At 44.5% G+C, this 24,602-nt stretch overlaps 1 protein-coding gene across 1 annotated transcript in view; it reads right to left on the bottom strand.

The window, feature by feature from the left end:
* Positions 1 to 16,692, bottom strand: part of LOC109921338 (tensin-4-like) — a 33,217-nt gene extending 16,525 nt beyond the window's left edge. The window contains exons 1-5 of the mRNA XM_020521362.2: positions 16,530 to 16,692; positions 7,364 to 8,104; positions 4,480 to 4,622; positions 3,981 to 4,101; positions 286 to 652 (exon numbers count right to left, since the gene is read on the bottom strand). Coding sequence (XP_020376951.2) covers positions 286 to 652; positions 3,981 to 4,101; positions 4,480 to 4,622; positions 7,364 to 7,982 — 1,250 coding nt within the window. The 5' untranslated portion in view covers positions 7,983 to 8,104; positions 16,530 to 16,692. The remainder of the gene's footprint in view (positions 1 to 285; positions 653 to 3,980; positions 4,102 to 4,479; positions 4,623 to 7,363; positions 8,105 to 16,529) is intronic.
* Between the last annotated feature and the right edge of the window lie 7,910 nt (positions 16,693 to 24,602).

The following is a 24,602-nucleotide window of genomic DNA, read 5'->3' as shown; positions in this document are numbered from 1 at the left end:
CGACGCTCCCTCAGCACTGACCCTCCGACAGTGCGACGCTCCCTCAGAGTTGCTTTGGGAGTGAGTCTGTATCATGTGTTTAAGCCTCTGGACTGAAAGCTGATCCCACACCAATTGCAGAGTAAAGACAGAGCTGGAGTCTGAGGCACAGCTGACGCATAACAACAGGATCAGAGCTAATGAAGAAAATATCAATCCTAATTCCATTCACTGATTTGAGAGTTAATCAAACTGAGCTGAATTCCCATTAGAACTGCAGCTGTTAACAATGTGCAGAGACTGTACCTTCCCAGTGTATCCCAGGCTGGTGAGGTTGACAGCAAGGAGATGGCACAGTCTGTGTGACTGGTATGGTCAGTCTTGAGTATGTTTTCCGAACCTGCTGAGGTTGATAGATAGGATGTCGCTGCTCCTCTCTGGGTGCTTTTGTGTAAGGGTGAGGTACCATATTGTTCAGCTGCACTTGGCATGAAGATGGCACTGGGAGCAGTGTAACTATTTGAAGCTAGCACGGGGATAGGATGAGAGCTCTGGTGTGGGGATATGGAGACTGGAGCAGAGCACACTGTCCCCTGTTGCTGCTTTGAACTCAGTGCAGGTCCCAGTGATGACTGTCGAGTTTGACCAGGAAAGGTGTTCACATTTTGGGAACCTGGAGAAAAAAGGAAGTGAAGCCTTTTGAAACAATTTGTTTTGATCTTTGTTCAGAATCTTTCAATATATTTCTCAGAGCCAGTGACAGGAGAATCCTGTCATGTCCACTGAAGCTGCTAATTTGACCATCTCTCTGTCTATTTGCATTTTTCATCCTAATTCTTCTTTTCTGTATTTTACTTCTGGCTGCCAGACTGTAGATTCCCCCAGGACTGGAGACAGAAACATTTGGGGAATTGGTCAGTGTACATGCTGCCTGTTCACATGGTGTTGGTGCAGAGTTTGACACAATCCCATTTAACTGAACCAGCAGACAGAGTGATCAAATCTCCTGTAAACAGGGAGAATTTAATATCAGGGTTACATCAGCTAGAAATTCATCTTGAATTGAGACTCAAACTGAGTCATTTCACTGACTTTTCTGTCAAAGACTGTACACTCCATTATCCAAAATTGTAAATCAGGAAAGGCACAGGTCAGGAGTGTGATGGAATACTCCCCACTCGCCTGGATGGGGACAGCTCCAACAACACTCAACAAGCTCAACACCATCCAGGACAAAACCGCCCACTCGATTGGTATCACATCCATAATATTTACTCCCTCCCCCACCAACGCTCAGTAACAGCAGTGTGTACTATATACAAGATGCACTGCAGAAATTCACCAAAGATCCTCAGACAGCACCTTCCAAACCCCCAACCACTTCCATCTAGAAGGACAAGGGCAGCAGACATGTGGGAACACCAGCACCCTGCAAGTTTCCCTCCAAACCACTCACCATCCTGACTTGGAAATATATCTCCGTTCCTTCTTTGTCGCTGGGTCAAAATCCTGGAAATCCCTCCCTAACAACAGCACACAGACTGCAGTGGTTCAAGAAGGCAGCTCAACACCACCTTCTCAAGGGGGCAACTACAGACAGGGCAATAAATGCTGGGCCCAGCCACTGATGGTCACATCCCATGAGTGATTTTAAAAAAAAAGCACCGAAGGTGATTAAGGAGGGTAGTTGAATTCTGTAAATTATCTTTTATCATTTTGACCAAAGTCTAAACTCCACCAACATGTGCAAACATCCCACAATAACCGTCGGAATTCCTTCTCCACTGTCCAGCCCCCTGAACCCTTCAAATCTGCCTCATCATTGCCACATTAACCCTGTCTGTTGCACAGCCCTGGGAAGTTCCTGGTTAAATTCCTCCCAGTTCCTCACACATGTCTTGCTGGATTTGGAGAAATTTTTTCAAAGTTTGCAGCTGCTTTCTGCTTCAAATATTCTCGTGACTCTTCCCTTTCCCTTTGGTTATTGTCCTCATTTAACACCAGCCCCAGTCCCACCCCCGGTAGAGTGCAGCTCGAGGCTGTTTTGTGAGCCTCAGTACTCCATGCCAGAATCCCAAGGCAGGAACACACTGGTTCTGGGGATTAGGGAATGTTCAGAATGAGATTTATGATCCAAGTGGGTGAGGCAGCTCTTAAACTTGTTCAAACACACAGAGCTAGAGTTTTTGTCTTTAAGCAGTTGTTAAGACAAGAGAAGTGTTAATAATACTTATTCTGCATTTGGTAATCTCTCTGGGGTTGAGATCATGCTGGTCATTGGAGATGAGCAGATTTCCCAGGTACTGGAGTCACTGACAGTAAGAACACTGGGCTCAATGCCAGACTGAGCCAATCCTGCGCTAATTCATGCTCAGATCGATCTGGACCAGCTTCTCTGGGCAGATGTAGTTGAGGAGCTAACACCCTGCTACATGCTGCTACAGCCAGTGCACCTTTAGAATGAGGTCAGTCTTTTCAAGTCGCCCTCACTGAGTGATATCGCTGGCTCATCAAGAGTGAGAGACAAACGCCAATCATGATTAGAAGTGGTTTGTTTATAATAAGATTCCTCAGCTTCCCTTGCTGCAGATATTTATAATGAATCTGCCACATATAATGCCCACGTTTTCGGTCTGTTGACTAAAGGAGGAAGAAACTACTTTAAAATCAGGGAGACTATGCAAAGAGATGACTGCAGCTTTAAAAGCCATGTTTTACAGGAGCACATTGTGTTTTCCTGGACCAAGGACAGCGGAAGGTCAGAGCCCTCGGTTCTGAACTGAAGGAAAACCGCTCAACAAGAAATGTTGTGATTGGGTCCTGACCAGGTGACCGTGACTTGTGTGGGGCCAGTGCAGCAGAAGACAACCAGCCTATAATGAAAAAGCATCAAAATTTGTCTCTCTCTGTCTCTCGGGTAGAGACACTGGGCAGTGTCCAGTAACAGCTCTTGGGAATTCCACTCATCTCTCTGTACAAATCCCCCATTCAAGGGGAGCATAAAACATCTTTAAATACAATGAAAGGTCATTCTCTCAACCAGTGAATGAAAGAGAGCACTGGTGTTCAGAGAACATTGTGTCAATAACAAATAACTAAAAGGAATTAGGGAAAGCAAGACAAAGAAAGCATCACATGAAATCCTGGGGTCTAGATGGGCGCTATTGAACGGTGGTCCCTGATCTTTTTATCGTTTCCCAGTATTAATACCCAATTTACCTGTCTTTGTGTGACAGTCTGTTTGTGAAGGGTTGGGAGAGAGAGCTGATTTTAAGAAGGGATAGGGTTTAAGTTGTAGAGTTATAAGTTAGCAATTCCCATTTCCTCATAGCCATTGATAAAAGACAATGCGCTTGTAAGAAACAGTTATTTTCTTGTTAAGTTCAGAAACCTGGTGAATGTTTTCCTTTAATCTAAGTTTATCAGTCAGGTAAATCAGGGATGTAGGACAGCTTGACTAAACCTTTTCACATTTTGTCATAACTCAAGGAATAATGGGGTTTGATTTCCAGAGCACTGCCCTAGTCATAAGAAACATAGTCCAATCATTTAGTAATTGATCCATGCCAATTATTAATTCTTTTCTGAACTTAGCACCGCACTGTCGGAGGGTCAGTGCCGAGGGAGCGCCGCACTGTCGGAACAAATATTGAACCAAGGTCCTACTTGTCCCTTTGGGTGAGTTTGAAGATCAGATCCTGCTTTTCAGATTCAATGTGTCACTTGAAGAAAAACTCTTTCAGTAATTGTTAGGAAGATAAAGCAATTATAGGTGTATCTGTCCCTGCTGAGGAAAGCAGATGGTTTATCTTATGAGAGCGTTCAAAAGGTTATGTTAGTGTTATTCAGGAATTTGATCTCAGAATCTGTGTCTGAGTTTTCTGCTGGGGGCCTGTAGTCAGTGTTAATAGATCCCAGCTGGACAGGGCATTGGCTGGTGAAGGGACCTTGTTAAAAATTCCTGACCAAGTTTACAAAACCCACATGATGCCATATCTTACCAAGAGAGGAGTTACAATGTGGTGAACCAGCAGAACTGGAGAAACCTGGGGTAGCAGGCAGAGAGCTAGGCGTGGAAGACAGTTGTCCAGTATCAAGCCTGTTGTATCTAGAAGCGTTGGGCTGCAGAGAGGACACGTTAATTAGTAACAATTTGAGTTGCTGAGTGTGTGAGCGTGTGTTTGAAAACAGAGAGCCTTCGAGCTGGAGTTCACAGAGTGTCAGTCAGAGGGAACGCTGCAGTGTGCTACACAGAGCACAGAGCAGTCCAATGACTGAACCTACTCAGTCCTTACTGTGAGTACGGTCCATGCACCAAACATTGTGTGTGTGTTACTCAACCCCCAGAACTGTCAGAGAATTGGTTTCCAAGTGGACAATCTGAGACAATAAATCTGTCATTTATTGATGGGACTCAGCAGTGTCAGAGTCTCATGCTGGGTTTGAGGTTAACAGACACAGGCAGACAGACAGTGTATTAAAGCTGCTGTAAATTCCTACCAGCTGATGGTATTGAGGATTGGTTGAGGTGTCAGTGATTTGGATTCCCAGCGAATCGGATTGGTGATCGTCATTGATTGACGTAATGCTGCGCTGAGAGTTGCTTGTTCTTCCCGAATCCCATTCGTCATAAATCAGAATTCCTGGGGGAAGAGAGTGGAACAAGTTAAATGCCATCAGCCAGTGGAAATCAGCTGATGGGGAAGAAGGCCTTGCGCAATGGGTCTGAAAGTTGGCGAATGGAATTGGTATGGGAAGTGGGTGTGGGACTGGGATTAGGAATGGAGTTGGGATTGAGATGTGGATTAAAACAGAGACTGGGATTAATAAAGGGAAAGGTACAGGCATTAAACTGGGGACAGGAACATGGATTGGGATAGGGACAGGCTTTGGAATGGGATTGAGTTAGAGTCGGGATTGAGATTGGGATTGGAAATGGGATAGGAATAGAACTGGTATTGGTACTGGAATTAGAATTGGGACAGAGATTTTGACAGGGATTGAGAGAGATTGGAACTGTGTCCAGTTCTGGTTGCCCTGTTATAGGGAGGATGTTATTAAGCTGAACAGGGTTCAGCAGAGATTTACCAGAATGTTGCCAGGAATGGAGGGTTTCAGTTATAAGGAGAGGCTGAGACTTTTTTCACTGAACTGTAGGAGGTTGAGGGGTAACCTGATAGAGGTTAATGAAATCATGAGGGGTATAGATAAGCTGATTGGCAGGTGTCTTTTCCCTAGGGTGGGAAATTTCAAGACTAGGGGGCATTTCTTTAAAGGTAAGAGGAGAAAGATTTATAAGAGACAGGAGGGGCAACTTTTTTTTCTTACACAGAGAGTGGTTCGTGTGTGGAATGAATTTCCAGAGGAAGTGGTGGATGCGGGTACAGTTACAATGTTTAAAAAACATTTGGGTAAGTACATGAATTGGAAATGTTTGGAGAGAAATGGGCCAAGTGCAGGCAGGTGGGAGTAGTTTACTTTGGGATTATGGACAGCATGGACTATTTGGACAGATGGGTCTGTTTCTGTGCTGTATGACTCTATTGCTCTAATTTCATACATTGAGAGGCCTGTGTTTATCAGCTGGTATTAAGTGCAGATTGTCAGAGCAAACGCTATTCTCTTCATGGACTGCACCCTGACTATGTTTGCATTGGCGGGACAGGAAATCGTTACAAAACAAAGTAAACTATTCAGTAACACATGATGGACTCAGGGCCAAATCTGCTTATTACGGAACACGTTCACACTTGCATCATTCAGATTGTGTGGTTGGAATATTCTCCAGCAATGTCCCCACCCTGCCCACTCATCATGCTGACTATACAACCACCCCTTCACACCATGGCCACCCCTCCACACTGTATGTCCCCACCTCCCCCTCCCAATGGTACACAGTCACCCAGGGTCCAGGAAGATCCCACAATTCTTGCCTGTTCATTTCTACCACCTCCCACGCTGAGCCAGACATTGGGTACAGAAGTGCAGTCTCTGACTTTCACAGTGTGTGTGACTGACCCAGTAAATCCAAGCAATGCACACTCGGAAAATTGGAAATAAAATCAGAGACTGAAGCAGAGTCACATTCAACTCAAAACTCAACTCACTCCACAATGCAGCTAGGGCTGCTGAGCGTTTCCAGAACTTTCAGTTTTAATTCAATCAATCAGGAACAGGATGTGGATTCACTCCCACAGCATTGTACCTCACCGTCACCACCTGCTCCTTACGGAATTATCAAGTAGTACACGCCTGGAATAGTGTGCCTAGAGGATTGGTCACCATCTTTAAGGAAGGCAGTTTGAGGAAGGTTTAACAGACTCGTCCCTGGAATGGGTGGTTTGTCTAGTGAGGAAATGTTAGGCTTGTATCCACTGGAGTTCTGAAGAGTAAGAGGCAGCTTGATTGAAATGTGTAGTATCCTTGAGTGGGTCTTGACTGGGAAGATATGGAAAAGATGGTGCCTTTTATGGGAGAATCTAGAACGAGGGGTCACTGTTTAAAAATCAGATCTTTCATTTAAAAAACAGAGACAGGGACATTTTTCTCTCAAGGGTCATGAGTCCTTGGAACTCATCTTTAAAATGGGTGGAAGCAGAGTCTTTGAATATTTTTTAAGGTAGAGAGAGATAGATTCTTGTTAAAGAAGGAGGTGAAAGGTTTTTGGGGGTAGGCAGAAACTTGGAGGTATCAGATCAGACAGGGTTTCATTGAATGGTGGAGCAGGGTTCAAGGGGCAGAATGGCCTAATCTTGCTCCTAATTTGTATGGACTGTACTGAAGGCGACCAGTCAGCCCACTGAAATTCTGATGATCCATTCGAAGGGCCATCCAGCTCCATTCCTCCTCCCAATTTGCAAAATCTCGATAAAAGGCTTCTTTTGGTCCATGTGTTGCTTGACACTACCCTAACCAATTAGCATCCTTGGACCTAGCATAGGAATTCAACTCCAAAACAACCAGAGCCCGAGTATGACCCCTAACCTGGCCATGGCCCCTAACTCAAGCATGACTCTTAAACCGGTCATTACCCCTACTCTGAGCATGACCCTTAACCTGAGTATATCCTCTAAAACAGCCATGACCCCTAACCCGAGCATGACCCTTAAGCTGGCCATGGCTACTAATCTGAGCATAACCCCTAACTTGAGCACGACCCCTAGCCCATGAGGGACCCCTAGCCCCAATCCCAGCACAGGGTTCAGACAGAGGTTAAACATTATCTCAATCTTATATGGAAAATGCATCAGGAAATTCTGAAGCAGCTGAGAGAGCTAGCCAGTGCTAGGTGTTTTGTGAACCCCATCACCATGGGGAGACTACATTGTGTCCCTCAGTGTGAATTGTATGTCCATGGCTCACCATGGTAACCAGAGATCTCTACCTGGGTGATGTCCATTCAATGGGGCCTCCTCATTGGCCCTATCCCGGAGTCTAGTGTTGCCGCTCAGGAAACTATTTCCTTGGTTACAGGTGCTGATTGGCTGAAAGGTGGGATCCAGCTCTAAAATCAGTTTGTTGAGATTTTCAATGGTTGCGTCTAAGGTGGGAGATAATGGATCATTTCCAGCACAGTTTGATTTTGATGTTTCAGAGTTTCTCCAGGTCTGTTCTGAGGGGTTTGGCACCTCCTGAGGACCGGGATGTGGTTTTACTCGAGCTGCAGTGATTCGCCGATATCCATCGTGGATTGGAGGCTTCTGACTGGTGACTGTGAAGGTTTGGGATCTGCCCAGTCCCGGCTCAGGCCTGTCCTGCACTGAGCAGCTGGGGTACGGAGGGGAGATCTCCCGGCAAACCCACCGCATGGGTGGGCAGTGGCTATGGGATTCTCCGGAAACAGGCTCTGGGTCTGGGTAGACAGCTCTTGGTTGGCTGTGACTGACAGAGGACCCACTCAGGACAACGGTCTCCACTCGAGGAGATGGAGACGGGCTCTGGCTCCTTTTCACGTGGATGGTGTGTCTTGACATGGTGTCAGAGAGGAAGCCTCTGTCTTTCATCAGTGCCTGAAGGTCTCACTGGGACAGAGATTGGAAGCAGTCCTCACAAACTGTCACCACCTCTTGGGTTTGTCCTTCTGCTTATTGCGAAGTGTTTACTGGTCAGGGATATGTCCTCAGACCTGAAAAAAAAACAAAGACCATTATTAATTTGCAATCAATTATAAATACGGCCAAAATACACAAGTTAAACATAAGCTTTTAAAGGAGTTTTAATCATTTGTAGGAACAACACGGGGTGTAGGGGCTGGAGGAGGTTACAAAGATAGGGAGGGGGGGTAGGGGGTGGGAGGGGGAGAGAGGAATAGGGAGGGGGTGCAGGGGCTAGTGGGGGTGACAGAGAAAGGGAAAGGGTGTAGGGGATGGAGGGGATTACAGGGATGCAGGTCACAGGCCTCCTGTACAGAACTGCAAAGGTCCTGGAGTGGGACTTGAACTCACAAACTCATGACTCAGGGTGAGTGGGAGCAACAACTGAGACATACTCAACAGCAAATTGAAATTCTCTGGTTAGCTGGAAAGCAAGCCCAGGTTTACCAAATGGTCAGTCACATCTCTGCAAGAATAATGAGCAGAACAGCAACTTGCAATTGGATAGCAGAGTTAGTAATGTGCTGAATGGACTCAGCTTGTTCTGGCAGTAGATGGGGATGTTGTAAACAGGTGGGGGAAGTGTTTCTGGGACTTGTCAGTGCGTTACTCGGAATGCTTGACAGGCAGAATGCCGGGTAAACACAATGCCTCCTGAACACCCACATCCGGTTCTCCGACCACTCCCCAGGGACGGGGTGGGGGGTGAAAAACAGGGGACGTGGGGGGGGTGGTGGTGGGAGGTGGATGGTGGTGCTCTGCTACATGCTGTGGCCAGGGAGTGGGTGGGGAAGGGATTACAGACAAAGCTGACTAGAAGTCAAGCACTGACTGTGTGGTAACAACACTGACGCAGGACATGGTGTTCGCCATGAATAACACACACGTACGCACGCACGAGGCAGCCAGAGGGTGAGATCATTGTTAGAATTCTCAGTGTGCTGACTAGCAAGGAGTTGCTGTGTACTGGTAACGTTAACTTGGAATCACAGAACTATTGTGAATCAGTATAATTCAAAGATCTTATTTATATAGAAAAAGTCCCCAAATCACGGGATAGTGATGGCACAGGAGGCCATTCAGCCTCTCATGCCCATACTGGCTCTTCAAATGAACATCATTACCCAGGACCAATCTCCTGTTTTCTCCCCCATGACACTGAACACTATTTCCATCACATAGCCACCCAATACCCATCTTGGATGCCTCAGTTGAACCTGCCTCGTCCACATTTCCATGCAGCACAGTCCAGACCCTAACTACTCACAGGCTGACCAAGATTTTTCCTCACACCACCCTTGCTTCTTTCCCAAAACACTTTAAATCTGTCCCCTTATGTTCGTTTTTTCTTTGACGGTCAGGAACAGCTTGTCCCAATCAGATTTGTGAATTAAGGATTGTGAGAGGGGAAGGCTTATACAGGACCTGTAAGGTAAACTTTTCATACAGAAGGTGGTACATGTATCAAATGAGCTGCCAGAGGAAGTGGCACCTGGATGCGTACATGAACAGGAAGGGTTTAAAAGGGGAGTGGGGCAAAGGCTGGCAAATTGGACTGGGTCAGATTGGGATGGCTGCTTAGCCCAGGCGAGTTGGGCCAAAGGGTCTGTTCCCATGCTGTATGACTCTATCTACTCTGTCCAGCCCATTCACAATTTTGAAAACCTTTATCAGATCTCCTCAGCCTTCAGGGAGAACAGCTCCAACATCTTCAATCTCTTCTCATCACTGAAGTTTCCCATTTCAGGAACTATTCTAGTAAATCATTTCTGCACTCTCGCCAATACACTCACATCTTTCTTATAATGGCCTAGTGGCTTGGTCCCTCAAGCTCTCAGGGAAATGTTGATTGATGAGGAATTACTAAGCAGCTGGAATCTATACTCACTACAGTTCCGAAGGAGAGACATATGATTTTACTGAAAGATGTCAGGGTCTGAGGGGGTTTGATGGGGCAGATGTGAAACAGTCCCCATGGGGTTATCTAGAATTAGGAGGACACAGTTTGGAAATAAGGACAAGTCTTCCAATTTCTTCTCTCAGAGGGCTAAGAGTCTGTGGAACTTACTGCCAGTTGGACAGATTTTTGATTGATGAAGGAGTTGGGGGTTATGGGGAACAGGCAAGAAAGTGAAGCTTAAACCACAATGAGGTCAGCTATGGTCTTATTGAGTTGTGGAGCAGGTTCGCTGCTTCTAAAGCATGTGATTTTACATCAAGTGGGAAACTGTTTACAGAGCAAAGGGCTGTGTAGGCTGTTCAGCTTGTTGGATCTTCATCTTTTAGATCACAGGCAGCTGTTTCTTCATTTAATTGACCTTTTTCATTCTATAACTCTCTGTGACCCCCTACATAGTGGGAACCCATCCATCTCCTTTCTAACATTTCCAATCGGTTTCCAGCCTTAGCAACTTTCTGGGGCAGAGAAGTTCCAGATTTCACCTTTGTGTGAGGTAAGGCTTCCTGACACTCCAGAATGGACTAGCTTACCCCTTCCTCCCCCCCACCCCCAACCACCAGAGGGAACAGATTCTCTCACAATGTTGCCTGGTTTGGAGGGTATTAGCTCTGAGGAGTGATTGGACAAACTTGGTTTGTTTTCACTTGCATGCCAGAGGCTGAGGGCAACCTGACTAAAGTTTATAAAATTATGAAATGCGTGGGTAGAATGGATAATCAGAATCCTTTTTTGTTGCATTCAAATGGCAATTACGAAGTTTAAAGGTAGAAGGAGGAGAGTTTGAAGGAGAGGTGAGGGGCAAGTTTTTATTAGACACAGAGGGTAGTAATTGCTTGGAATGCACTGCCAAAGGAGGTGGTGGATGCAAATACAATAGCGACATTTAAGAGGCATCTTGACAGATACATGAACAGTAAGGGAATAGAGAGATATGGATAGCATAGAGGCAAAAGCCTTTTGGTTTAGAAAGTGGGCTGAAGGGCTTGTACTGTTCTTTGCTCATCAACCCTATCAAATCCTTTATCTTAAACAGTTCAGTTACACCACTCCCAAATCTGTTGTCTTTCTGTATTGAAATTCTGGTTCACAGAATGAACTGATCTCATCTAGGGTGGGGTTCATTAGATCAGCTCCTGTGGTGGGGACAAAAAACACTGGGCTGAGTGCATTTCTTATGGAGCTCCGTCTGACAGTGTATTAAACAACCTATTGGGGAGGTCAGGCTGAAGCTGTGATACTCTCGGTGTCAAACAGGAGGTTTACAGGGGAAGGCTGATCATGGGGGCAGTAACCTAGGAGACTGACAGCACCATCTTCAATCCTCACGGAAACACACCCAGCAACTAACACACTTGGGGAGGGCCTCCACTCAGTCCCAGGGTCTGCAACAAAAAGGCAGCTATTCTCTGGCCCATTGTATCAGAAATTTTCGCCCTTTTACTCTGTACTCAGAGATCCATCTGCTGTCTAAATTTCCTAAATCACTCTGACCTCACCCACTCCAATTTCTTCACTCGCCATGTGCTGCCTGAACAGAATCTAGAAGCTTCCCCCCCTCCCCCTTCAGCTGGACATCCTGCTGGTTACTATAGCAATGATGATTCAATTCTCCTGTCAATAAAACTGTTAATTTCATTGCTGTGGCAGAGATATTTTTGTGTCAGCTTTCTCTCACTAACTGATTTCCCAGCTTCTCCACACACCTAGCCTTTATATAACCCTCAGCAGGGCTCATTCTGGATTAGTTCGAGGGTATTGTTAGAATCGCCAACTGTTGACAATGAAAGGAAATTAGCCAGCAACACGGATTTCCTTAAAGCTTCTCAATTGCAGAATCCTGCAGAACCACAGCAAATCATAATGTCCTTTCGTACAACTTCAGGTTTCTGATTCATTCCCTGTTTATGAAAGTGAACATTCAGAGTGTTGTACTACTAGTTAGACAGTGTACAATTTCCTCTACTCTTTAAAAGTGAAGGTAAAGCTTCTCTACACTGTCCCCATCAAACACTCCCAGGACAGGGACAGCATAAGGTTGGATATAGAGTAAAGCTGATGGTTATGGGTTTGGAACATGCAGTCTAAGAAGCCTTCCTGCATTTCTGCAGCACATCATAGTAGTTCTGCTGCCACTGAGCATCGGTGGTAGAGACATTTCTGGATGTGGTGCCAATCAAGCGAGCTGCTTTGTCCTGGATGGTGTCAAGCTTCTTGAGTGTTGTTGGGGCCAGTATTCCATCACACTCCTGACTTGTGCCTTGTAGATGGTGGGACAGGCTTTGAGGAGTCAGGTGGTGAGTTACTCATTGCAGGATTCCCAATCTCTGACCTGCTCTTGTAGCCACTGCGTTTATGTGGCTAATCCAGTTCAATTTCTCATCAATGGTAACACCCAGGATGTTGATAGTGGGGGCTCCATGATGGTAATGCTATTAATTATCAAGGAGTGATGATTAGATTGTCTCTTGTTGGCGACAGTCAGAGCCTGGCATTTTTGTGGTGCAAATGTTACTTGCCACTTGTCAGCCCAAGCCTGGATATTGTCCAGATCTTGTTGCGTTTGAACATGGACTGCTTCAGTATCTGAGGAGTCACGAATGGTGCTGAACATTGTGCAATCATCGGTGAACATCCCCACTTCTGACCTTATGATGGAGGGAAGGTCAGCTGAAGACGAAGCAGCTGAAGATGGTTAGGCCTAGGACACTGCCCTGAGGAACTCCTGCAGAGTCGTCCTGGAGCTGAGATGCTTGAGCCCCAACAACCACGACCATCTTCCTATGTGTCACGTATGACTCCATCCATCAGAGAGTTTGTCCCCTGATACCCACTGATTCCTGTTTTGCCAGGGCTCCTTGGTGCCACACTCGGTCGAATGCAGCCTTGATATCAAGGGCTGTTGCTCTCACCTCACCTCTGGAATTCAGCTCTTTTGTCCATGTTTGAACCAAGGCTGTAATGAGATCAGGAGCTGAGTGGCCCTGGCAGAACCCAAACTGGGCGTCACTGAGCAGGTTATTTCTGAGCAGGTGCTGCTTGGTAGCAATGTTACTGACACCTTCCATCACTTTACTAATGGGGCAGTAATTGGCCGGGTTGGATTTATCCTGCTTTTTATGTACAGGACATACCTGGGCAATTTTCCACATTGTTGGGTAGATACCAGTGTTGTAATTGTACTGGATCAGCTTGGTTAGGGGAGCACAAGTCTTCAGTACTATTGCCAGAATCTTGTCAGGGCCCACAGCCTTTGCAGTATCCAGTATCTCCAACCATTTCCTGATATCACATGGAGTGAATTGAATTGGCTGAAGACTAGTATCTGTGCTGCTAGGGACCACTGGAGGAGGCCGAGAGAGATCATCTACTCGATAGCTCCTAATCACTTCTGGTGAAGAGTCATTGGACTCAAAACGTTAACTCTGCTTTCTTCCCACAGATGCTGCCAGATCTGCTGAGTTTCACCAGCAATTTCTGCTTTTGTTTCAGATCTAACTATTCAAATCCCATTTTCCAGCACTTGGCCCATAGCCATGTATGTCCTAGCATCACCCACAAGTGCACACCTAAACACTTCTTCAATATTAGGAGGGTTTCTGCCTTTACCACCTTCATGGGCAGTGAGTTTCAGCTTCACACCACCCTCTGGGTGAAAATGTTTTTCCTGACATTCTCTCTAACCCTCCTATCCCTTACCTTAAATCTATGCCCCTGGTCATTGATCCCTCCATTAATGGGAAAATTCTCTTCCTGTCTTTAGATAGTCTTTATGCTCCTCATAATTTTATAAATCTCAATCATGTCCCCTATCAATCTTCTCTGCTCTGACAAAACAACCCCAGTCTGTCCAATCTTTCTTCATTACAGGCAACATCCTGATAAATCTCCTCTGTGCCCTCTCCAGTGTTTTATTTAACCTGAATTGCTTATTGATATTACGTGGAGTCCAACAATTTGCACACAAGCGGACCAGAGACTCAGTGCTGTTCAGTAACATTTGAATCAGAAGTTTTGGCTGAGCTCCTAGCCAATGTAGTTGATCAATCCCACTCACTGTAGAGCAGGCACAGATAGCGTGAGGAGATCTGGGGTTCAAATCCCAGCTGCACCAGAGGGTGTGTAATAATGCCTCTGAATGGGTTGTTTAGAAAATCTCTGAATCAGGTTTAATTGCAGTGAGGGAGGAAGCAGAATTAGGCAGATGGTCAATCGATAAAACCTGGGACTGCCTCGCTTGGAATTTGCTAAATTAAAAGTGTATTTTTATCAACACATTTCATGTTGCGTTTGAATTTTTCCTTTGGCGCAGTTACTAAAACAATAAAAGATACAAACCAAATGGAGCGGAGGTCGAGGAAATGAACACGTTACAATCTCAACAGCTTTCAGTTTAGCACCTGTAAACTTCACTCAGAGTATGTGGGTATCACCAAATGGACCAGAACATCCCCAATTGCCCCTGGAGAAGGTGGTGAGCTGCTGCTTTCTTGAACTACAGCAGTCCATGTGCACTGTTGATGCAACGTCTCTACTGCCTCAGGAGGCTAAGGAAATTCAACATGTCCACAATGAGTCTTACCAATTTTTATAAATGTACCACAGAAAGCATCCTATCCAGGTGCAACACAGCGTGGTTTGGCAGCTGCTATTTCCACGACTGCAAGAAACCATAGAGAGTTGTGAACACAGCACAGTGCATTCATGCAAACCAGCCTTCCTTCCATTGACTCCATGTACACTTCCCGTTGCCTCCGGAAAGCAACCAACATAGTCAAAGACCCCTCCCAACCCGGTTATACTGTCACCCTCTTCCACTGGGCAGACGATATAAAAGTCTGTATACATGTACAAACAGATTCAAGGACGGCTTCTTCCCCACTCATATCAGACTTTTCATCAGACCTCTTTAAGTATTAATGTTAATCTCTCTCTGCACTTTCTTGGCAACTGTAACACTGTATCCTGCGCTCTGTTCTGTTATCCTGATGCACTTGTACAGTATGATCTGCCTGTAAAGTGCATAAAACACTTTTCATTGTACCTCGGTACATATGACAGTAATAAATAATAATAATCAAATGATAATCAAATGTTGCATTGATTCCATAGTGAGAGTGTTAAGCTGAAGTTTCTCAAAGCTCCTGAATAAAATCCCCGGCTGAGTATGTCCCAATAAAACCCTAACCCTCCACTTAGTGCCTTGGAGCCATGCCCTGGTAGGGACTATCTACCAGCCCCCTGCAGTTACACTATTCAGTAACACTCTGAAGTACATGTTTGTTCAGAGGAGACATTTCACTGGTTTGCAGGTAGATACAGAGTATCATCAGATGCAAAGATTTAAATAGGACAACCGTGCAAAATTTAAATGTTTGGAATCAGAAAGAAATAGAATCATACAAAACTGGAGATCAGTCATCCCATCGTATTAATGCTGAGTCTTTGGTCAATCAAATTAATCACACTCCCTCTGTCCATTCTTCGTAGTCTTGAATAATTCTCCAGTGGAAGTGTTTAAATGATTTCCTTTTGAATATTCCTACTGAATTCACTTCCAGTGTAAATTCAGACAGCACATTCCAAACCACAACTCACTACAGGAAGAAATCCCAGCCCTCTCTTTGGTGTCTTTGTTACTGATGGAAATTTTGTATCCTTGTGTTACTAAAGCCTCCTCCTAAATATTATCTCAGTGAATATTTCTTCGTGGCATTAGTTATATCACAAGTTGAAGGAAACTAAATTCCTACTTTAGTTTAAGTGGACTCTGACTGACCCATTATTGAGAGGTATTTTGTAAACTGATCACTGCATCTGAACCCTGAATTCACAATCCTCCAACCACAGGAAGATCAGAGACCTTCCTCCCTCGCTGTGTTTCACCATCGTCTGTTCTTCATCGTTCAATACCTGGCTCAGTCTGCAACCAGCCCAGCAGTTCCTCCCTGGTATAGGATCTGCTTCTGCCCCTGCTCTTCCCTGTTCCACAGTGAACAGGAAGATGATTCAGTTAATCCCCCATTCTGCTTGGAATCAGCCATTCAATGTGCATTACAGCCCTGAGATCCCCCTCGAGTCTCTGCCCATTACCTCACACTGTGGCACTTCCCAGTCAACAGGACCTTCACCCCTCCCTCCCTGGTCAGAGGGCAGATTCCAACCAGCATCGTTACCCACTCCCAGGGTATCCCACTGGCATTGCCAAAATTCCCACTCTTCCTGATTCCATCTTCGGGATCTCACTGAAATGTAACTTTCTGTCCTGAACATTCAATAGTAGTCAATCAATCCCTTTGACCAAAAAGCTGACATACTCCTGACCTCATCCCTGGTTCCAGAAACAAACTGACCTCTGCCCTTTGCCCAGTTGTGTATTTAGCATCCATTTCACCCCACACAGTTCATTTCCTACTTACTTTTCAGATAGCATTTACTCCAAAATCTTCCATAATTCCTGATGCTCATTTTAGCCAACAACAAACTTGGTGCCGACTTACCTTTGCAATGCTACAGGGTCCCTTGGTGGCTCTGACACAAGCTGCTTGCTGCTGGCTAATCCAGTTCACTACAATGCTCCTGGCCTGCTGCTGTTTTATGACCGACTTCTCCCTCCCACGGGAATGAGTGGAGTTCTGCTAGAGGGCGGGGGCGGTTTAAATGAGAACAAGCAAACTGGTATCACCAGGGAGCCACTCCCTCAGCAATCTACACAAGTGGGCAGAACTGAAAGGTTGCAACACTCGTTCTCTGTTTAAGAAATAACACGCAGCAAGCATCTGCCATTAGTAACACATCCGTTTTCAAAACTAAACCTTGATCATGTGATTTCAGATTAACATCAACATATTTCACTGTGTCAAAGATTGCTGTTATTGGGTTAAAACATGAAGAGAACTGGCTTTGAGGGTATGATTTTCCTGGGAGTGTGATGGGAGCTTAGAAAACTAAAAGTGTAGAGAGAGCTTTTCTCAGTTTAAAAAAGAAATGGGAGCTTTACGTTCAGTTTAAAAAAGTAGAGAGAGAGAACTTTCAGTTTATAAAAGTAGAGGGAGATTGATTCTGTATCTAAACCCTGTGCTGTCTCGGTCCTGGGAGTATTTGACGGGGATGGTGTTGATGGAGTTTTGTTTTTTGATTTACAAGAGCAAAGGGAGCTTTCCTCTGTATCTAAAGCCTGTGCCGTACCTGTGCTGGGAGTATTTGATGGTAACGGTGTAGAGGCAAATTTACTTTATGTTAAAAAGAGTACAGAGAGTTTTACTTTCAGTTTAAAGGTGTAGAGGGAGCTTTATTCTGTATCTAACCTCATGCTGTACCTGCCTCAAGTAGAAACACCTGGAATGTACAAGGAATGTAAACAGAAGATTTCTAGAAGGACCTTTTTGAACATTTGCCCTGAGCTGGGAATAGTAATTTCCTCAACTCTGTCTAACCTCCAGTCAACTGCACAGCCAGAGGTGAAGTATAACATGTAACTTTCAGCTTTCACAGTTCCCAACATTAGCTTTGTCTCATTCTACCTTACAAATGGTATCACTTTGAAAACAACTAGTCTTTGAAATTGTTCTTGCTTCAGTCACCCTTATAGTACAAATCTGTACAGACTGTGAATGGGCAAGACTCCATTTGTTGGTCAGCAAGTGAGCACGTGGTCATTACTAGAATACTGGTGTGCATAGGTACCAACAAGGGCAGGGCTGTAGAATGCCCATCAACTGTGGACTAACCTGCCCCCCTTTACAGTCATGCTGAAGGCATCACCCAACTTCACCCCCTGGTTCTCAAGTTTGTTGATGTTGTAAATGGTTCACTATCCCTCCTTCCGTCTGCTGCTTTCACTCCTCACCTTAAAACAACAATACTTGACCCCGTTGTCCTTAAAATTACAGCCTCAACTCTAACCTCTCTTCCTCTTCAAAGTAATCCCAAAACATGCCTGACCCTCCATCTCCTTCTCTCTCTATCATTGTGTATTTGTACTTGATTTGTATCATCGATAGTCATAGGTGAAGTGCCAGAAGACTGGGGGGTTGGCTAATGTGCCACTATTTCAGAAAGGTGGTAAGGAAAAGTCATTGAAGTTTACACCGGTGAGCCTGACATCGGTGGTAAGAAAGTTGTTGGAGGGTATCCTGAGGGACAGGATTTACATGTATTTGGAAAGGCAGGGACTGATTAGGAATAGTCAATGTGGCTTCCTGTGAGGGAAATTGTAATTCATTAACGTGATTGGGTTTTTTGAAGAGGTAAATACAGAGTGGTTGATGTTGTCTATGTGGACTTCAGCAAGGTGTTTGACAATGTTCCGCATGGTAGACTGGTTAGCAAGGTTGGATCAAATGGAATCCAGGGAGTGGTAGCCAATTGGGTACAAAATTGGCTTGAAGGCAGGTGACAGAGGGTGGTGGTAAAGGTTTGATTTTCAGACTGGAGGCCTGTGACCAGTGGTGTGCCACAAGGATTGGTGCAGGGTTCCATTGCATTTATATAAATGATTTGGATGTGAATATAGGAGGTATGGTTAGTAAGTTTGCAGATGACACCAAAATTGGCAGTGTAGCAGACAGTGAAGAAGATTAATATCAGAGTACACCAGGACCTTGATCAAATGCACCGACGGGCTGAAGAGTGGCAGATGGAGTTTAATCTAGATAAATGTGAGCTGTTGCATTTTAGTAAAGCAAATCAGGGCAGGACTTATACAGTTAATGGTACGGTCTTGGGGAGTGTTGCCATACAAAGAGACCTTGGTGTGCAGGTTCATAATTCTTTGAAATTGGAGACACAGGTAGACATGTTAGTGACAAAGGCATATGGTATGCTTATCTTTATTAGACAGTGCATTGAGTATAGGCATTGGAAGGTCATGTTGCGGCTGTACAGGACATTGGTTAGACCACATTTGGAATACTGCATGCAATACTGGTCTCCCTGATGTAGGAAAGATATTGTTAAACTTGAAAGAGTACAGAAAAGATTTATAAGGATGTTGCCAAAGTGGTGGGTTTGAGCTTTAGGGAGAGGCTGAATAGGCTGGGACTATTTTTCCTAGAGCATCGGAGGCTGATGTATGACCTTATAGAGTTCATAAAATCATGAGGGGCATGGATAGGGTAACTAGACAAGGTCTTTTTCCCCAGGGTGAGGGAGTCCAAAATTAGAGGGCATAGATTTAAGTTGAGAGGAGAAAGTTTAAAAGGGACCTAAGGGACAACTTTTTCACACAGAGGGTGGTGCGTGTATGGAATGAGCTGCCAGAGGAAGCGGTGGAGGCTGGTACAATTACAACATTTAAAAGGCATCTGGATGGGTGCATGAATAGGAAGGGTTTAGAAGGTTATAGGCCATATGCTGGTAAATGGGACTAGATTAATTTAGGATATCTGGTTGGCATGGACGATTTGGGCGAATAGGTCTGTTTCCGTGCTGTACATCTCTATGACTCTATGACGCTTCTCCTTTCAGACTATTTTTAGAGACTGCCTCAAATTGTTCATCATCTGCACAATTATATCTTTATGGGGCTCGTGGCCAAGTTTGATTTTATAATCTCTCTGAGCCAACTTGACACGGTTTGCTATTTAATAAATACCAAATGCTTTTGATGAGGGTGCAGAGAGACCGTGGATGGCAGAGAATGCAGTGGGATTTGATAACAAGGATGAGAAGTTTAGAAATGGGTACATTCAGATCCCATGTAGGTAAGTGAGTGAGTGAGTGTGAATTAGAACACATGGAACTGTGCATTGGGTGAACAGAGGAATTGAAAGAATTGTGCATATCTGGCAGAAGTCTGTGGTTCATTTACCCATTCATATTTTTTCATTATTCAAACCAGTGCTGCATTATTTGAAATTACAGTCACATGGTCAGTTTGTGATACAGAAAAATGGCATAGACTTTCTGACTCCTGAAACTGTGATGTATGAAAAACCTCCAGAATAATGATTATTTGGTTTATGTGCAATTTGACTCATCTGCTGAGGATGTTGCTGCAGACCTGACTCTCATCACAGACAGAATCTGTCAATTAATCTGTGGTACAATTAATCATTCTTCAAGCAGCATTTACAGGCAAAAAAAAACCCACTTCAGACCCTGAGCATCAAAGTCTGATGAGGGAACACTAGGGTTGAATGTCTCAGCGAGTCAAGCAGTGAAAAGAGAGGTGATTGACTGTTTTTTACCAAAACAAGGCAACTGATTGGTGGGTAGGGTTGGTGAGTATTTCTAGCCTTGAAAGTAAAAGTACAGTCTTTGTATCGTGTTTAGGCCTTTAGACTTGTTTTTCTGTCATTTTTGTAAAATTAGGTTGTTAGGTATAAGATTGGTGCTGATACTTTTAAAAATTACAATAAGTGTAAGGAATAGGTAGTTAATTAATAAATTAAATAACGTATGATAGTGATGACAGAACAGGTGATGTGTTGCTGCTGCAGTATGTCAATAGCTGCTGGACACTTAAATGATCCAGAGTGAAAACATCTGTAGTAATTGATTGCAACTTAAAGCACTTTAAGTGTGAGTTGAGGAGTTGGAGTCTGAGCTACAGATATTGCACTATATCAGGGGAAGGGGAAAATTACCTGGACACTGCATCAGAAGGCAATCACACTGCTCAGATTACATAATTGAAAATTGATCTATGATCAGGGACAGGAGGCTATATCTGCAAGTGAGAGGCATGTGTGCCCAAGAGGTAGTCAAGGAGCCTTGGTGACTGTGATTGTCCAACTATTGCAAGATTCTTACAAGCTGTGTGGACAAGAATGGGGACTGCAAGAGGATGAGCAAACTTACCACAGCACCTTGGTACAGGGACCTATTGATCCGAGTCCAGGACCGGCACGTTCCAATAAGGAGGAAGGACAAGGATGGCAAGGTAAGGAACCCTTGGACAATGAGGGAGGCTATGAATTTAGTCCAAAGGAAAAAAGACGCATATGTAAGGTTTAAGAAACTAATATCGAACAGGGCCTGTGAGGAATATAAAGAAATCAGGAAAGAACTCAAGCAGGGAATTAGAGAGCAAGAAGGGGCCATGAAATGACCTTGGCAAGTAGGGTAAAAGAGAATCCCAAGGTATTCTATACATACATTAAAAACAAGAGGATAGTTAGGGAGAAGTTAAGACCACTCAAGGATAAAGACAGGAACTTGTGCTTAGAGGCAGAGGATGTGGGCAAGATCCTAAATGAGTACTTTGCATCAGTATTCGCCCAGGAGAAGGATATGGAGGACAGTGAGATTTGTGTGGAGCATGCTAATATGCTTGGGCATTTTGTGATCAATAAAGAAGTAGTGTGGGTCTCCTCTGAAGAGTATTAATGTGGATACGTCCCCAGGGCCAGATTGTATCTATTCCAGGTTTTTGAGGGCAGCAAGAGAGGAGATTGCTGGGGTCTTGACCAAGATCTTTGTATCCTCACTCGCCACTGGAGAGGTCCCAGAGGGCTGGCGAGTAGGTGATGTTGTTCCTCTATTCAAGAAGGGAGAAATAGGCATTATCTAGGAAACTACAGACTGGTGAGTCTCACATTGGTGGTTGGAAAGCTGTTGGAGAGAATTCTTAGGGATAGGATGTAAACACATTTAGAAAAGCATGGCTTTGTGCAGGGCAGGTCATGTCTTACTAACTTGTTTGCAATTTTCAAGGAGATGATGAAGGTGATTGATGAGGGTCGAGCAGTGGATGGTGTCTACATAGATTTTAGTGAGGCTTTCGACAAGGTCCTTCATGGTAGGCTCATCCAGAAGATTATGAAGCATGGGATCCAGAATTGGCTTGGATTCAGAATTGGCTTGTCCATAGAAGACAGAGGGTATTGGTGGAAAGGTGTTTTTCAGGCTGGAGGGCCATAACTAGTGGTGTTCCACAGGGATCCGTACTGGGGCCTCTGCTGTTTGTGATATATATAAATGTCTCAGATGAAAATGTAGATGGGTGGGTTAGTAAGTTTGCAGACGAATCAAAGATCAGATGAGTTGTGGATAATGTAGAAGGTTGTCAAAGGATACAGCAGGATATAGATCAGATGCAGACATGGGTGGAGAAATGGCAGATGGAGTTTAATTTAGCTGAGGTGTTGCACTTTTGGAGTTCAAACATTAAAGAAAAGTACACAGCTCATGGCAGGACTCTGAACAGCATTGACATGTAGAGGGATCTTGGGATTCAAGTCCATATCTCCCTGAAAGTGGCCACACAAGTAGATAGGGTGGTAAAGAAGGCGTATGATATGCTTGCCTTTATTGTTCGGGGTATTGAGTACAAGAGTCAGGATGTCATGTTGCAGCTTTATAAGACTTTGGTTAGGCCACATTTAGAGTATTGCAGTCAATTCTGGTCACCACATTACATGAAGGATATGGGGGCTTTGGAGAGGGTGCAGAAGAGGTTTGCCAGGATGCTGCCTGGATTAGAGGGTCTGACCTGTAAGGAGGGGCTGGAAAACCTCGGGTTGTTTGGTCTGGCGCGGCCGATGGTGAGGGGAGACTTTATGGAAATCTACAAAATTATGACACGCATGGATAGGGTTGATGGTCAGAATTTTGAATTTGAACTGTCTAGAAATAGGGAAGCATGTATTTAAGGTGAGAATGGGAAAGTTCAAAGGAAATATTTTTACACAGAGAATGGTAGGAGTGAGGAACGCGCTGCCGGGGGTGGTGGCGGATGTTGGAAGGTATTAGTTTCATTTGGCATCATGTTCGGCCCAATGCTGTGGGCCAAAGGTCTTGTTCCTATGCTGTACTGTTCTACGTTCTATGTTCTGTACCTGGGAGTGAGGTACAGATACCTGGGAGCGAGTTATAGACTGGAGTCTAATTTAGGGGTTCAGGATGGCTTATATACAGAATAACAGAGGTCTGGGAGACAGTTAAAGACTGAAATCTAATTGAAGGATTTAGGGTGGTTTATATATAGAATAACAGATACCTGGGAGTGAGTTACAGACTGGAATCTAATTGAGGGATTCGGGTAGGTTTATATGCAGAATACCAGACACCCAGGAGTGAGGTACAGAGTGGAATCTAATCAAGGGTTTCGGGGCTTTTATATGTATAATAACAGATACCTGGGAATGAGTTGCAGACTGGAATCTAATCAAGGTTGTCAGTGTGTTGTATATTTATAGAATAACAGATACCCGGTGGTGAGTTGCTGCCTGGAATCTAACTGAGGGGTTTGTGGGGTTTACATATAGAATAATGGGGATGCAGGTCTTTCAGCACAATCTGTCTGGGCTGTAATAACCTCCACAGTGCCCATGGTGAATCTTTCATTAATCTCACCCTGGAGCTTGTTGAGTATGGGTTCTTTCAATGGCTTGCCCAACTGGAACTCATCACCTGAACCCTTTATAATTAATACCCAGGGAGGGGTCTGTGGACCTGTCTATCCCAGGCTGGGTTGAGCCTGTGTACACTACAAAGTTGTTCAACAATAAATATTGTTCCTTTCCAGTTTGATTTCCTGAGTTATAGTGGCCATTTTATTCCTCAATATGGGAAACAGGTCTCATCATTTGTGCTGTCCTTATTCCCATTTCTCTCCAGCTCCTACTCTGTAATAGCACAGTACGATCAGTATTTCAATCTTAACACGATTTTCTGCTTCAGCTATTTGCAGCAAATACTGCAACTGTTTATTCTCCAATGTCAGGGGGACGATGTTTCTGATTTTGCACTCCACCCAATGCTCCGTCCAGTTGCCATGGAAATGTTTCATAGGAAAATATAAACTGTTTCTCTGATAAATCAAAATATATTGTCATAGTCCATTAATGTACATACGCATTGAGAGACCTGCCCAGACGCAGCCACTGTGTGTGTATCTCTCTCTGTCACTTAAATACATTCACACTCTCACACACTCACTCTTACAAACACACACACACACACACACACACACAAATACAGACATATACACAGACACACACACTCATAAACACAGACACGCACACACAGACACATAGACACACACACACACACATATACAGACACACACACACACACACATATACAGACACACACAGACACCAATGCACTGAAACTGTGTGACCCTGCTGTCATGTATTCTGGGAGGGACAGTGTGTAGTATGTTTGTTACTGAGCCTGAGCAATGGAAACGTCATGCCCACCCACCTCAGGCTGTGTATTGATTTCAATGAGTTTTTTTGCTGAGGATCTTCTTACACTTTAACAATCAAATGGACTGATCACTGGCACATGGTCTGAACATGCAGCTTATCACAGTCAGAGAATCGCTGTGATTCTGCCCCACATGTTTCAACTGGTACGTTCACTCTCTGTGTAGAGAGTGTCGTTACCAGACGTGGTTAATGCTCGCACACACAGTGTCTAATGGGAGATGAAAACAAAACACAAAGAGCAATCAAATTCAAACTCCTTTGTCCCTACACCACAATAATGATACAAAATATTATGACTTCATCATAATGCAAGGATTCAAGGAGCTTTACTCTGTGTCTAACCCCGTGCTGTCCCTGTCCTGGGAGTGTTTGATGGGGACAGTGTAGAGGGAGCTTTACTCTATGTCTAACCCC

Source organism: Rhincodon typus, chromosome 30, assembly GCF_021869965.1.
Source record: "Rhincodon typus isolate 14 chromosome 30, sRhiTyp1.1, whole genome shotgun sequence".
Taxonomy (NCBI): Eukaryota; Metazoa; Chordata; class Chondrichthyes; order Orectolobiformes; family Rhincodontidae; genus Rhincodon; species Rhincodon typus.
The sequence above is the reverse complement of the archived record's forward strand: the minus strand, read 5'-3'. Positions and strand labels throughout refer to the sequence as shown.